The sequence below is a fragment of the Protopterus annectens genome, chromosome 5.part0 (assembly GCF_019279795.1).
Source record: "Protopterus annectens isolate FY-2018-M chromosome 5.part0, PAN1.0, whole genome shotgun sequence".
Classification (NCBI taxonomy): Eukaryota; Metazoa; Chordata; order Ceratodontiformes; family Protopteridae; genus Protopterus; species Protopterus annectens.
In genome coordinates, this window is record NC_056735.1 from 1,751,166,124 (window position 1) to 1,751,182,922 (window position 16,799).

At 41.2% G+C, this 16,799-nt stretch overlaps 1 protein-coding gene across 1 annotated transcript in view; it reads left to right on the forward strand.

The window, feature by feature from the left end:
• The window catches only part of LOC122802413 (SET domain-containing protein 4-like), a 254,430-nt gene that overhangs the window by 122,961 nt on the left and 114,670 nt on the right, over positions 1 to 16,799 (forward strand). Inside the window, exon 3 of the mRNA XM_044072035.1 lies at positions 11,452 to 11,533. Within this exon, the coding sequence (XP_043927970.1) occupies positions 11,452 to 11,533 (82 nt within the window). The remainder of the gene's footprint in view (positions 1 to 11,451; positions 11,534 to 16,799) is intronic.

The window sequence follows — 16,799 nt, forward strand, 5'->3', positions numbered from 1 at the left end:
TAGCTGGGAAACTACAGCAGAGTAAGAGAGATGGCTAGAAAGGTGTTTGGTGTGACATCTGGAAGGAGGACAAGGAGACCTGGTGGTGGAATGAAGAAGTACAGGAGAGTATACAGAGAAAGAGGTTGGCGAAGAAGTGGGATTGTCAAAGAGATGAAGAAAGTAGACAAGAGTATAAGGAGATGAGGTGGAGAAGGCTAAGGATAAGGTATATGAAGAGTTGTATAAAAGGTTGGACACTAAGGAGGGAGAAAAGGACCTGTACCGATTGGCTAGACAGAGGGGTCGAGCTACTAAAGATGTGCAGCAGGTAAGGGTGATAAAGGATAATGAGGGAAACGTACTCACAAGCGAGGAGAGTGTGTTGAGCAGATGGAAAGAGTACTTTGAGGGGTTGATGAATGAAGAGAATGAGAGGGAGAGAAGGTTGGATGATGTGCGGATAGTGAATCGTGAAGTGCAGTGGATTAGCAAGGAGGAAGTAAGGATAGCTATAAAGAGGATGAAGAATGGAAAGGCTGTTGGTCCAGATGACATACCTGTGGAAGCATGGAAGTATTTAGGTGAAATGGCAGTGGAGATTTTAACCAGATTGTTTAATGAAATCTTGGAAAGTGAGAGGATGCCTGAGGAATGGAGAAAAAGTGTTTTGGTACTGATTTTTTAAGAATAAGGGTGATGTGCAGAGCTGTAGTAACTACAGAGGGATTAAACTGATCAGTCACAGCATGAAGTTATGGGAAAGAGTAGTAGAAGCTAGGTTAAGAAGGGAGGTGATGATTCGTGATCAGCAGTATGGTTTCATGCCAGGAAAGAGCACTACAGATGCGATGTTTGCTCTGAGTGTGTTAATGGAGAAGTACAGAGAAGGTCAGAAGGAGTTGCATTGTGTCTTTGTGGATTTAGAGAAAGCATATGACAGGGTGCCTAGAGAGGAGTTGTGGTATTGTATGAGGAAGTTGGGAGTGCCAGAGAAGTATGTAAGAGTGGTACAGGATAATGTACGAGGGTAGTGTGAGAGCGTTGAGGTCTGTGGTGGGAGTGACGGATGTGTTTAAGGTGGAGGTGGGATTACATCAAGGATCAGCTCTGACCCCTCTCTTATTTGCAGTGGTGATGGACAGGTTGACAGACTATATCAGACAGGAGTCCCCGTGGACTATGATGTTTGCAGATGACATTGTGATCTGTAGTGAGAGTAGGGAACAGTTGGAGGAGACCCTGGAGAGGTGGAGATATGCTCTAGAGATAAGAGAAATGAAGGTCAGCAGGACTAAGACAGAATATATGTGTGTGAATGAGAGGGAGGATAGAGGAATGGTGAGGATGCAGGGAGTAGAGGTGGCGAAGGTGGATGAGTTTAAGTACTTGGGATCAATGGAGTGGGTGGAGAAGAGTGTCAGGAGTGATTTGTGACAGACGAGTACCAGTAAGAGTGAAAGGGAAGGTCTACAAGAGGGTAGTGAGAGCAGCTATGTTATATGGGTTGGAAACAGTGGCATTGAGAAAAATGTAGGAGTTAGAGCTTGACGTGGCAGAGTTGAAGATGTTAAGATTTGCACTGGGTGTGACGAGGATGGACAGGATTAGGAATAAGTATATTAAAGGCTCAGCCCAGATTGGAAGGTTTGGAGACAAAGCCAGAGAGGCAGGATTACGTTGGTTTGGACATGTGCTGAGGAGGGATGCAGAGTATATTGGGAAAAAGATGCTAAGGATGAAGCTGCCAGGAGGCCTAAGATAAGGTTTATGGATGTGGTGAGAGAGGACATGCAGGTGGTTGGTGTGACAGAGCAAGATGCAGAGGACAGGAAGAAATGGAAACAGTTGATCTTCTGTGGCGACCCCTAATGGGAGCAGCCGAAAGAAGAAGAAGAAGTTACAATAATTAGTAAAACAGTTTGAAGAACTTGTATGTGGGATTGCCAGGATTCCAGTAATATACCTCCTCCATGGTTTCAGTGCTTTGGAGTCCTATGTGGAAAGCAAACACTCAGAAGTAGTAAGATATAATGACAAATAAATCCATGATTTAGGTTCTAGAATGCATAATTGTTACAACAGTGACGTTAGGACTATATAGTGTGGCACTGCATTATGTGAGTAGCATGGAGTTTGTGTCGCAAACAAGACAAAAACATTTATGTGACATGACACTAAAAAAATGGAAAATAGTATTTGTTGATGGTAGAGCATTTAGAAGTCCCAAATTAAGCATTCAGTAGCTGTATGTGTGTGTGCATTTTAGACAGAGAAGTATAGCGTTAGTACATCTGTGTTTTGCAGGCTATGAACATACCATGAGTGGGGATAGAGCAGATATGGAAGGGGGTCAGCATACCATGGTTGGTTGTTTTTTTGGTAGTGGATTGTGTGGAGAGAAACTCTAGGCTCAACATGTTGACATCATTTTGGCATGTAGACATGCAGTGGAAGTTTTTGAGAGGTGACCCCTACCTCTGCAGTGATGCAACCCTGCATTTTCCTGCTCACATGTTCTCTGTGGTTACGCTGCTGCTGCATGTTGAGCTCCCCATTTCTGTGGTGAAAAAAATCTGGAAAGTGCTAATACCCCGTCTTACCTTTCCCAATCTGGAAAGTGCTAATATCCCATCTTACCTTTCCCAGTCACTTCCCCTAGAGAGAGAAATTGAGGTGAGCAGTCATAGGGTTACAATTTCTCTCTGTCTCTGTTGGCAGTTCCTCCGGTGCTTGAGCTGCTAACTGAATTCTTGTCATCCAGGTAATTTCTGGGCTTTTATCGCCATGGCCCAGTGATAATGACATGTTGTTCGCATCTTAGCAAATGCAAATTGTTAACTGACTGTGTCACTGAGGTTTAGTTCAGTTTCACTATCCAGTATGTCGAAGTAGTTAATGTAGTGCTTGGTGTTTCTATGTCAGTTTTAACTCCTTATTAATTGTATTAGTCTAGGTCTGTTGTTTTATCTGCTTGCTACTCAGGTTAGCAGCTTTTGCGTTTGGAACTGTTTAGCAAAGGTTCACATTAGCTAAAAAATGCAAACAAGAAAAACAAAAACACATGCAAAGTGCATCTCGCAAAAATTGGAAGTTAAGGTGATATTAAATACAGTAGTAATTTGAAGCACTGTGAAATAGAAATTCCATATAGGAGGAGTCCTCACTGTGACGTGGTATGACTTCGTGTCTTTGCATCACTGGCACAGCTCATTCTAAGTACCCTTTGCTTTATTTTAAAATTGAGTAGAACAGTAATCTACCTTCCTTCAAGCTGTGGCATTTTACTAAGTGTATTTTATACTGCTGCTCAGATTGTACAATGTTCACTCCACAAAAAGTAAACTGAAGATCAGAGAATGTTATTGTAACTTGTAAAGGCAAAGTGTTATATTTGCCAGTGCACCAGAATTTCATTCCACCTTTTTCTGCAGATTACTTATGTATTAATAGTTTAACACATACGGATCTTTTACATAAAGTGAACACCGTTGGTGAAATACTAATCAGTCCTGCCTCAGCTTGCATCTCTTGCTTTTTAAATATTCTAGTAAGCAAGTCTGAGTAGAGCTTAAACACTGTAAACCAAGTTGCACATTACTAATTAGTAGAAAAGATGTGAAAACATGCATATGCAGAGTAACTGTGGGTACCTATGGGCATTTGACATTTTCTTTTCAATGATGCAGATGCATGGAGCAAAAGTAAGGGGAGAGAAATCCCCCCTCAAAAAAAAAAAAAAGCAAATGGGTGCTATCCCAAATGTCTGATTTGAAAGGGAAAATGCCTGTCAATGAAAGTGCAATATACTGCAAAAGAAGGCAAAAATCAATGGCAAAGTAGATTGCAGACCTGTACTAACAACCTTTAAACCAACTGAGAAAAATGAAGTCTTCAGTGAAAACTAGCAAAGTAGCCCAGGACTGCCAGGATCCAACTAAATGATTTAATTAATGGATAATAACTTGGAAAGGGGAGGGGAGAGATGAATGAATCCTGAGAAAAGAGGTACTTGTATAGCCTGGCAGGGTAATATCCACCAGACAAGGCATGCATGGTAAATGAAATCCCGTGAGTTAATGAAGAATGAATCTTCCAAGCAGATTTCGCATTACACTAAATCTATAACTTTCATTTCCATGGGGCCAAACGGCATAACCTCGAAGTTTCCTATAACAGAATGAAGGAAAACTAGGCCTACACTTGTCTGTCATCTGTAAATGTTAGTGTGAGATCATGTTCCTGACCTCTGGCAACAGGCTGTAGTGGTTCTAGTTCACAAGTGACGGGGCCCGGCCACATTAGATCCAGATAGACTTAAACCCATCAGCCTGACCAGTATTCTCTGTAAAATCATCAATAGTCATAATAGCACTTATCCAGAATGACATCGGGGACCTGTTATTGTTAAAGTTGGAATATTATGTGTTTGTTAATGGGGACGTTTGACTATACTTTTGGATCTTGTGACATCCTTTGAAGAAGTAACAGCACTTGATGAAGGACAGACTGTGGATACTGCTTATCATGATGTTGCTGAGGCATTTGATACTGCCCTTTATAAGGGAATGTTTGGGAAATGAAAAGCTTTGTCAGTCCATCCATAATTCTTTTAGGGAAAATAGCAGTGACAGAGTGGGAGTTACCTTTCTGTCCTAATAGCAGTTACTAGTGTTGTCTCAAGAGGTTCTCTGCTGAGTATTTCTTTGTCAACTATTCTCTGATACCAATGTGAGATATAGGCCCTGGCTAACCAGAGCTGTTTATGATTGCAGATGGGTAACCTAGTTGCATCAACAGAAGATGCTAAAGTTGTCCAAGATGATCTGCAAAAATATACAAGGTTGTTATAGTAATAGTATTGGTAACCATCTCACCTTTAATGTTAGTAAATGGAGCATCACGAGGTTTGACAGAAAGGAAATTACTGATGATTACTGTATAAGATGACCTAAGAGCAGTTTGCAACTCAGAGAGTTGGATGGTCTGCTCTGACACAGATCCTCACAGTAGCCACCAATATCAAGATTAGGGCCATGCAAAGAGAACTCTACTGACCACACGTGTAATGCTTCTGTGTTCAGCTGTCATTTAGTGGGTCAGTGAGAACCAGTTAGTAAAACTTGATAATAAGTAGGTAATGGGGAGAAAAGGAAAAAAACAGAAAAATATTGTACATCATTAAAGATCTGTGGATAGTGGTCGACAGCATTTTCAATTCTGACCTAGATATGTCTATCAGAATTAGAAAAGCATATTCTATAATTTTGAAGAACCAGTCTAGGTACTTAAGAGAGATCATTGCACTACCTCAGTGATTTGACCCATTATTGTAACGTGCTGCATTTTGAAAACCTTGAACAAGCCGCTTGAAACAACTTTGAATGGTGCCACAATTGCTTTATGAATTGTGGTTAAATTCTGTTTATTACAGTTGCTTAAAGATAACCTTTATGTGATGTACAAGTCAAATGTCTAATGTGCTTCTTTTTGAAAAGGTATGTCTGTAGTGTACTACTGGGGGGGTGCTAACACTAGAATGAGGAACCTATTATTATACAAAGTGTCAGTAATTGAGAAGTACAGGTAGGTTGCACAGTGCTTCTCAAACACTATTCTTCAAGAATCTTCTGTCTATATATATATATATATATATATATATATATATATATATATATATATATATATATATCTGTATTAGAAGTGTTAGGAAATATTGTCATGCTGTTACAGCTGTTATGTTTCTAGAAGATCATTAATTCATAAGCCTTGTAATCTGTGAGCCTGTAACTGATGTCTAATTCAGTCTTGTCAGTCTTTTTAACTCCCAGACCTGTTCAAGTGATAGGGCTGCTTCCACTTATATTTATGAGAATGTGTACGTTTGTGTAGCTGTTACTTCTAAGACTTCTGACACAGTCACTAAGCACTGTAGGTTACATGTTCATTCTTGGAACAGAGTAGGTTTTGGATGAGCAGGTCTGCAAAGTATTTTCACATGCTATCCCTCCCGTCTTCTAATATTCAAGTTTGATGCCCATTTTCCAAGGTCTTCACTTTCAACCTGCTAAATTCATGTTCACTGCCCAGTGTACGGGGGACACTCCCAAATCCATCTTTACTGCATACTTCCAGAACTTTCCTCCTCACTAACTTAACATGTTCATTACTCAACCTTAAATGGGTGCCACAATTGTTAGAATTAGTGACACAACTCCAGGGTCTAGGTTTTGATTTTATTCTCCAGTTGCTTTCTTTGATTTTTCACACTGTTCACTGTGCAGTCCGGTACAGTCTTTGCCCTTGCTTCCATGGCCGAAAATAGACTATGAAGTCACTCCACTTTTTATCTAATAGTTAATTACCTAAGATATTGTACAAAAGTTCAGCTTTTTAAAGCTAAAGTACACAAAGATTCCCCTTTCCATTTGGCTATCAGACGGACTGCAAAACAGAAGTGCTTTATGTATAGTGTTAGTGAAGATTTGGAACATTTGATCTGATGATGTCAATCTTCACATAGTTCTTGACAGTGAGTTCAATTCCGAACCCTCAGAACCGACTCTGCCGTTATAGCAGCTCATGTGTACCAAAAACTCTCAAGCTCAGCTCTACCCATGATGTTCTTTACCAAATTACCTCAGATCTTGTTTGCCGCTTCATGTCACCTGTAAGCTCTCGAGTGAAGCAGTTTTTTTTTCTGTAAGTGAATGTCTTCTCATTATATTTCAGACCTTCTATTACTTTATTCTACCTTTCATCTACCCGCTCCTTCCTAGTTCATTTTAGTGTGAGTGCAACTCTCTGTTTCTACCTTTTGGTAATGTTCTATATCATTGTTGGTATATTTTCCCTTTACCTTTTGGTATTTCTTTGTTGGTACTTTTACCTTTCTTTTTTTTATGTTTGCAAAAAAACAAGAAGACACCAAGGAAGAGGTAGAAATGGCCAGCAGAATCAGGGTTCCAGGGAGTCTTTCTCTGCGAACTCTTATCAGCGTTCCTGAAAGGAGGCCCTGTTGCCTTCCACTGGAGGCAGTCGGGGAGTGATTATCCCTGCACCATCATTCCTGGCTAAAGATAAAGGACCTTTCGGTGCAGAGGATCATAACCAAAGGTTACAATATCCCCTTTCTACTCCATCCAAAACCTACGACCAAAATCCTGGACATTCCACCCACACACAGGGAAGCAACAGTCTTAGAAATTCAAAAACTGCTCGACAAAAGAGTCATCCAAGCAGTCCCATCAGACCAAATAGGATCCGGAGTCTACTCCACGTTCTTTTTAGTGCCAAAGAAAACAGGGGACTGGAAACCAATTTTGGATCTCAGCAGGTTGAACAGGTCTGTTCAGCAGACCAAATTTCGGATGATCACAGTTTAGTCTGTCCTCCCATTTTTGAGAAAAGATGATTGGATGCGCTGTATAGATAGATCTTCAGGATGCGTTTTACCACGTATAAGTGGGCAAATGCTTCAGGCGATCTGTGCTTCTGGCTGGGAGCCATTTACTGCCAACTCGGCTCACTGCCCTTTGGTGTCACCACAGTCCTCGGAGTGTTCACCAAGTGCATGCAGCTCATCTCAGGTTGCAAGGATTCCGGGTGTTTCCATATTTAGATGACTGGCTCCTTACTGCTCCCACCAGGCATTTCTTCGAAGAAGCTTTTGATTATACTCTACAGATTTGTGCAAATCTAGGCATCACCATAAACTATGCAAAGTCCAAGTTACAGCCTTGCCCAACAGAATTCATTGGAGTGGAGATAAACACGGTCACAAGCATTGAGTCCCTACCCGCAGAAAGACCACAAAGAATAAAAGGGCAAGTCAGCCAGATAGTTCGCAACAACAAAGTACCAGCAAGGCTTTTACTATAAGCTCTGGGGTCCATGGCTGCTTCGATCACCCTAGTTCCATTAGTGAGATATCACATGAGAATCCTTCAGTGGCTACTAGCGTCTCAATGGTCGATGTCAGAGCAATCGATGTGTCACTTGATCACAGTAATCAACCGATGCAAACAAGATCTTCAATGGTGACTTTACTCCAGCCAAATTTTGACGGGCCGTCCCTTTGTTTCCTCTCATCCCCAAGCCATAGTGACCACAGACACATCCCTGATTGGGGGGGGGGGGGCATTATCTGGGAAAGACATTCCAAGGCACTTGATTCCCTGTGGAGGCCAACTTGCATATCAGTGTTCTAGAGGTGAGGGCAGTGCTGTTAGCGTTGCAAGCATTTCACTTAGCCCTCCCCTCAGGGATGACTGCAGTTCAGACAGACAACATGGCAGTAGTCTGGTACATCAACAAATAAGGGGGAACCAGGTCCTGCCCCGTCTGTCGGGAAGCCCTCAGAGTTTGGCAATGGGCAATTTCATCCGACCCCTTTCTCACAGCAATGCACATTCCGGGGACCTCCAATGTGATTGCAGACAGATTAAGCAGAACTGTCCTAACGCCTCACGAGTTGTCTCTGTCAGTGGCAGAAAGGATATTTCGTCAATAGGGCCAGCCTTGCTGCGTTCTGTTTGCATCCCCATTGAACAACAAGTGCAGCAGATACTTTGCCCTGATCCCCCCCCTCCAGGGGAGTCATCGAGAGATGCTCTTCTTTATGATTGCCCCTGGGCTTCTATATGCATTCCCCCTGACCCCTCTTGTATCCCAATTTTTAAAGGAACAAGATAATCCTCATTGCCCCGTTCTGGCATCGATAAGTTTGGTTTCCCTTCCTTTGGCCTCATCTAGTTCGGAAGCCTTTAAGTCCTGATCCAACTCCGGACCTGTTGTCCCACCTGGATGGATTGGTTCACCCGAATCTTCATAACCTCAACAGCATGGCTTCTCCAAATCCCATGATTGCAAGGCATTTCTCTTTTAGCTCATCAGCTCAATAAATCGTTTTGGCCAGTCACAAACCCTCTTCAAGAAAATTATATCTCAGCAAATGGCATAAGTTTTCTTTTTGGATGTCCAAATATAATATTGGCCTATATTCAGCTCCAGTCAAGAAGGTTTTTGACTTTTTCTCATCACTGTTTGAAGGAGGAGCCTCAGTGTCTAATATTCGAGTGCATCTAGCTGTGATTTCCAATTTTCACTCGGTTCTTAATGTCTTGTCTTTGATGTCCCATAAACTTTGCAGAGCTATTTTTAAGGGCTCCATGATGCTCAGACTGCCATATAAGGAACTTTTAGCACCTCGGCACCTGAATTTGGTTCTGCAGTCTCTAATTTAGACACCCGTTGAACCTTCAGATAAATGCAATCTAAAGTTCCTCTCTTGGAAAACATTATTCTTGGTAGCCGTTACCTCAGCAAAAAGAATTTCAGAGATTCAGGCTTTATCTTGTAACCCTCCATATATAATTTTTCATAAGGATAGAGTCTCCTTGAGAACTAACCCTTCCTTTCTGTATAAGGTAATTCTGAATCCACCCTGAACCAGACTTTTCTCTTCCCTAGTTATACTAACAAAGGTGACTATTTTCTCCATTTATTAGATATACATAGACAACTTCGCTTCTGTTTACACAGAACAAAAGAGTTCAGAAAATCAGGTCAGTTGTTTCCTTTTCTTCAGTGGCAAAAGGGAAACCAGTCTCCAAAATTACCTTAGCTAAGTGGATTAAGGACCGTCTGTCTTTGTCTGTAACAAAAGCAATTTATCACTACAAAAGCCTGTTAGGGCACATTCCTCTAGAGCAATATGTGCATCTTCAGTGTTTTATTCCAAAGTTTTCTTGACGAAATTTGTGCAGTGACTACTTGGGACTCTCCACATACCTTTATTACTCATTATAAACTGGATTTGGTCTCTAGGGGAAGGGCTTCCTTCGGCTCCTTGGTCCTCAGGAATATTTTTCCATGAGACATCCCAAGATTCTAGTTGCTGGAGATTCTGTGCCACTGTCAAGGACTTTGTGAAGATTGATAAAGAAGTTTTGTCTTACCTTAACGTTCCATCTGTGTTGTCGATCTTCACATGTCCTTGACATACCCACCCTCCTTCCCCCCATCCCATGTTTTTATTATGGTGGATAGGGTGACGGAGGTTCTCTTTCTGGACTCGGATAAAGTTTCTCTCTTTTCTGTGGTAGTTGTCTGTCATTTCTTTTTATGCAAACTCAATGTGAGGTAATTTGGTAAGGAGCATTATGGGTAGAGCTGAGCTTGAGAGGTTTTGGTACGTGCGAGCTAAAATAACGGCCTAGTCGGTTCCGAGGGTTCGGACCCGAACCCACTTTCAAGAATATGTGAAGATTGACAACACAGATAAAATGTTGTAGTAAGACCTAGCTTCTTTTTTTAGCTCCATTGACAACACAGATGCAATGTTGTGGTAAGACATACCTTCTTTTTTTTTAGCTCCATCAGGTCCAGTGTTGTACTGTAGGTATTTGCAGTACAGTTATACTATAGGTATTTGAGTGCTACATGCGCACGCATTCATGCTCACACACACACACACACAATATATTAAATTAGACATAAAACCAAAATGTTTGCTGTTGTGTCTGAAAAAGTACACTGTGATAAGTATAAAGTATGTAAACAGTAGTTTCATAATGAGTTATGTGGCTGTCATTTTTACTTATTCTACCATAGTTAGTCTTGTATTTTAAACACTGTTAGGTGTTCTTTGCTATTAAATATGCATGTTGACTGATGAGGTGCCCAAGTTTGCAGGTGCAAAACTTCATTTGGTCATACTTATGTTTCATTAAAGATTTTGTTTCCATTTCTTTGTGGTTTGTATTCATATTTATTGTTATTTACTTTGATTTAACTTCCTGCACATTCACCATTTTTGTTTTTTTTTCTTTTTTTGCCATATGAGTGGATTTATTATTTTAACAGTCTTGTCCTTGTTTATAAAGTAGGCTACTCAAATATATTGTCTGCTCTTTGTTACTAATAATTTGCTGTTTCTCTGTTTTGTCTGTCTGTCTGCTTCATTTAGTTACCAGTGCAAGTCAACATTCAGCGTACAGAAATGATTGTCTTTTTTGTTAGAATGAGGTAATTTGATGATTTTTGCTTTTCTTATTTTACCTGGGCATCTTGTCATTTTTATTGGATCAATGAAGTTTAGCAAAATAATACAGCCTGCAAGGTTATTCATTTATTAAATGGTAAGCCCACTGGATAAGATTGTCTCTCTTCTGTTTACCAGTAAACACTTATCTGCATTAGTGACTGATTTAGTCACAAAGTATGCTGGTGGAGAGAGACTCATTCTGCAGTACATGCTAAAGCTAGTTAGTGGCTCATAGCATTAACCTGTGCTGCACAGGACCAGATTCTGTTTCTGTTTTTGAAAACTGCTGATAGACTTTGTTATACAAAAAGAATTGCATTTGAAGCTCAATATCACACTGAATGTGTATTTTACATTTGAAATGTTTTAATACTGTTTTGCAGTATTTGAATGATGGTAATTTCAAACTCTGTTTAACATTTCAGATGTGATTTTTGCTTGCCTTTCCAAAAAGGATAAACAAATAGCCCAGAAGATGTCTATTCTGAAGGAACATGGCTTTTTGGAGTAAGTAAAAGTTGTCATGCTTAGGAACAAAGTACAGTTAAAGTGTATCACTGACTGCTTACAGTAATATATTTTGAAAATGTAGTCATAGAAGTTAAATGTTTATATATTTTCTTTACTGGAAAGATCCATCAGAGTAGTTTTTATCTATATTTGAGGCCTGTGGAGAACATTTCAAGCACACACTGTGTCCTAACAAGAGTTTACATACAAACATAGTACAGAGAGTATCATAAACAAACATACATCTGAAATATTTGTGAAAATGTCATGGATACAGGCATTTAAGTGCAGATTGCTAGTTAATGAATGCATGCATTAATGCAGGAAAGGAACTCTGAGTCTAACATGAATTAAAACAACATGCCTAGGCTGTCTTAGGAATTGCTTGAAAATAACTGCATTGAATTCCCGGCTGTATGTATCTGCTTTTATTAATGTCTGAGCTGCTTCCATGCTGAAGTCCTCATAGTGATAACCATTACCTCCACCCATCCATCCCCTCACAAGGTGGGAAGGAATGAGAGTATGTAAATTGCAGCAGCGCTTTCATTCAGGATGACTGCAGATGTAAAACTACTTGTATTATGACTTTGAAAATATAGTTGGTACAGTTGTGTAGTGTAGTGCTGCAAGCTGGACTTTATTTGAATATACGAGAGGATTATAAGCAGGTTGCTGATCATAACCTGCTTATTATATGTTCAGTACATGGATGCCAAGAAATTCACCCCAAGAGTGAAGCAGGAGAGGTGAATCTTGGCACCCATGTTGTGAACATATAAGAATGGGCTATGATTGGAGACCGTATCATAATTCTCTGTAGTGCATAGAGCTTTATCTGCTCCTGGACTACTATTTACAGAAAAAAGTGCCAAGTGTTTTGCCGGCTTTAAAAGCGCTGTCAGAAAAACAGTGTAAAAAGTGTTTTTTTAGGGTTACACTCAACTTGCCATACCTCTCAATTGTCCAGATTTTCACACAATGTCCACATGTTTGCCTCGTGTATTTGGTGTGTTCCTCATTAAGTCTGTGGTTTTCTACAAATCACTGAGGACTGAAGTCACTAAATAATGACATATATCTGACGTTCAGACTTTGTATTCTTCAGAAAATATAGGCTAACACAAATCCTGTTATTCCATCAACTTTCATAAGTCAGAGGCATGTTACCGGCACAGAGAGCAGGCAGAAACAAATTTGTTTTTATTTTGCCTCTGTCATTTACTGGTCAGCACTGACAGATTTAACTGCCTAGCGTGAGACCTGACCTTAATAAGTTATACAGGGGTGCATTTGTTAAGATTGCATCTCTTGCCATAGTAGGGTTAAACTGATTTGGCTTTTTATGGATATCTGAGCATAATCACTGAGCTCCATGCACTACAAATTTTTTAGTACACAGTCAGTTATGGAGATGGCAGGGGCATTGCATAATTTAATGGTATTAATCCTGCTGGACATTTTAGAAATTCGAAAAAAATGGAAAAGAAACTTGAGATCTTACAGGGTCATGTAGTCTCCCTAGTTAACATGATGCAATCTTGTAACAATGTGTAGTCTCCCTGATCCAGAGAAGAGGGTTCTCCCATGCCCAGATCATACATCAGCACAGCCAATGGAGATGTGGCTGACCCCCAGTTCATGCTGGCTGAAAGGACCACACCAGAGGATGCATGATTCACCTACTTTTGACTGAGGGATTGACTGAGCCAATAGCGCTGGCAAAGGCCTTTTGATAGGTTGCTTCTTCTTTCTAGGTACAGCGGACGACTGAACAGTAGGAGTGGGGGTAAGTCTTCATGTTGTAATTGAGGAAGATGTCTCAAAAGGCAGTATTCATTGCTGGAGTGAATTGGTCGGAAGGTAAGTTGTCAAAAACTGTTAACAGGAAGCACACACATACTCAAATATACAGTCCTCTATAGCTATAATAAATAAGCAACACTAAAATCTTGTCAGAGACTATTTTATTAAAAATAAAAATAGAGTGACAGAAAAAAATGGCAGGTATTGCAGGTATGTTCTCACAAGGTGTACACAAGCACTGACATACAGGTAGTAATCCCAGTGCATTCAAAACACTGACAAAAATAACTGAGTTTACACAAGCAATACATTTTCTCACAGAAATATCCCCCAAATAATTATGTGCCAGAAATAGCTGTCCCTGATGGGAAACTTGCTGTATTTGAAATAATAACTGATTTCTTAAAGGGGAAATAACACTTAAAGCCCCAATTCAAAAGATACATTTTTTTTTCCTTAATGGGTCAGTAAATCTGTGTGGAAGGGTTCCCTATTGGGAACTTATCTGCTAGACAAAAGCTAAAAGCCAGTTGCTGTTCCTGTGAAGCCTCTGAGCTGCTGCTTCACAAGGTGGCAAGAAAGTACTGAGAAAAACTTAATTCTGCATGTTAACGCCCCTTCACAGGGCTGTCCAATTAGCAATTAGAGTGAAGATGTGTGAGCGACCTAGAGGTTTTGGAAGCTGACCAGTCTGGGCAAGATACAACCAATGTAGCTTAATGACTACTGCAGCAGTGAGGAATCTAAACATCTACAGTTATGAGTTAGTGCCACTTACACAACTGTACTTTCAGAACCTTAACCAAAGGTGGTCAGTATGGTGATGAGTCTATAATTAATTTAACTGGAAGGCTTATCTGTAGAAAGTGGAATCATGTAAGCCTTCTTCCACAGCAGGGGAACAGTATATGTACTAATCTGTTAATAAGGAGCTTGAGTGGAATGGCTAAGAAGTAAAACTGCAAGTCTAATAAGTCTGGGAAGAATGACAGCCAGGTTTTTAGCTCTTGTCACATTTATTTCAGTTTGTAGTTTCCTAATTGGACAAGGGCTTACCTCAGTAAGAGTGAATCTGAATTCACTTCTTTGCAATTATTTCACTCAAGGTGTTGCCTTAGGGGAGTATTTCCCAAGAATTTCAGTTTCTTTGATTGAAGAAGGGTTGAAGAGCTTATCAGGGTGCATCAGTTGATTTTTCTCTTTCTAGAAAATTTTTGAAAATGAGCAACTGCTATGCCTTTTGTAGAAGACACTAGACTTGCATGTTTAATGGCCAGTTTTAATGATTCCTGAGAAAATAAAGGCAGATGATTTTGTCACTCTGTATTGGACCCAGTTTTATCCGTGGTGATCATCAAACTTTATAGAGACTTGAAAATCCATAGCTGGGTACATTTGTATGACTGTAAAGAATTTTGTCTGTGTGTGGGGTGTTGTCCAGATTGTCATGTGCAGCTAACAAAAGTGCTTGGAACATCAACAGCAGGGAAGCTGTCAGGCATTGAGCAGTTGATTGAATAATGTGGATTACTGTTTCCTGATTCAGCTTTTCTAGGTTTTAGCTCTAATGTGTCTATGACAGGTAAGCTTAGATGTTATGTAGTCCAAGCTCGCCTACATTCTTACCCGTGGGTTTGGAGCCGAACCTCGGCTCCGACCCGGCCATACTCTAGCTCAAAGTCTTCAATTGGCTCGTGGCTAAGAGGTATCCCATGCTGCAATGCACCTATCCCCAGATCTCATTTGCCGCTCGTACAGCTCAGACGTGGTCTCGCTCTTGGCCTTGGCTAAGTACAGATTTTCTGTTTATTCAATTTAGTAGCTCCAAAAGCTATTTTAATAGCTAGTGTGTGTGTGTGTGTGTGTTTTTACTTCTAACGGTTTATTGAACTTTCTGGTATCCCGTTTCCCTTAGTGTTTACGGGCTAGGCCCGTTTCAGTTAGAGGACCTAGTCCTCCCCTGTTTTTTTTTTGTTGTTCTTGTTGTTGTTCTGTTTGTGTAGCAGCCATGGTGGTGGTGGCAGCCACCAAGAAGGAACTTTCAGAAACTTTATCTACCGTCCATCCCCCTAACAAGGAGTCTAGGGCTATGGACAGGTATGGGAAGCGTGTGTTCTCTTCAGCTGCCTATACACTGCGGTCACTGAACTACTTATCGCATTTTACATGGCTCCAAAGAATCTCCTAAAGGAGTTGGGAGATTCTCTACATTCTAACGTTTTCTGATACTGTGGCTCAGAAAGTCAATGCTCAGATGTCTACCCTAAATTCTATTACCAACTCCTCCATGAGGCTGATCTCATACGCAGCCGTTGGAGGAAGCAGGACAGCGGGTTCTGGAGTCTCTCTTAGGAGACACTCCTGGATGCGCCTGTGCAACTTCACAGAGGCCTTCAATTCTACCTTCACCAATGCGCCCTTTGACGGTTCATCCTTATTTGGAACCAAGGTGAAGGATACTCTCACTAGGTGTGAGCAGGAAGGAAAAACCCTGTCTGCCGTGGGAGTCCGTTTTTCCATGCCTTGTAGACCTTATCCCAAGGGCCAGAAGGGTGGAAAAATGTGGTTCAGAAAATCGCAGAGGTTTTTTCATGACGCACAGAGTGATTCCTCCTCGAGAGGCATTGGAGGGGATGGAAATTCAGGTAGACGCTGCCCTAGAGGCAGAGGAGGCCCGCGTAACCAGGGGGACTGTGATTCCTTTTGTGGCTCTCCCTACCAGCGCTCCTGAGAGGAGGCCTGACTGTGCATCTCTGGAGTCAATCGGGGGTCGCATTTCTCTATACCCAGAAGCCTGGCAAGCCATCTTCCAAGACGAGTGGGTATTAGAGAGAATCTCCAAAGGTTATCATATTCCCTTTCTTTCATCTCCCCCTCCAAACAAAAGAATCCCTGACATCACACCCAGTCAAAGGGATTCTGTAAACTTAGAAGTTCAAATGTTGCTGTTAAAAGGAGCCTTCCAGCCCGTCCCCTCAGACCAAGTAGGATTAGGGACTTACTCCAGATTGTTTTTGGTGCTGAAAAAGACAGGGGACCTGAGACCCATTTTGGATCTTAGCCGTTTGAACCTTCATGTAGAGAAGTCCAAGTTCCACATGGTCACGCTACAGTCAATTCCCCCGTTATTAGAGAAAGATGTGTGGATGTGCTCCATCGACCTCAAGGATGCTTACTATCATAGAAAAATGGACAGGGCATCCAGAAGTCACCTATGCTTCCGGCTGGGAGCCAGTCATTTTCAGTTTCGCGCCCTGCCCTTTGGTCTCACCACAGCCCCCAGGGTGTTCACCAAATGCATGGCAGTGGTAACGGCTCACTTGAGACATCTGGGATTCCAAGTGTTTCCGTACCTGGACGACTGGCTCCTGTCTGCCACCACCAGGCATCTACTACTACAGAGCAGGGATGCCACTATTGCCCTGTGCCAAAGTCTGGGAATCACCTTGAATTGGGA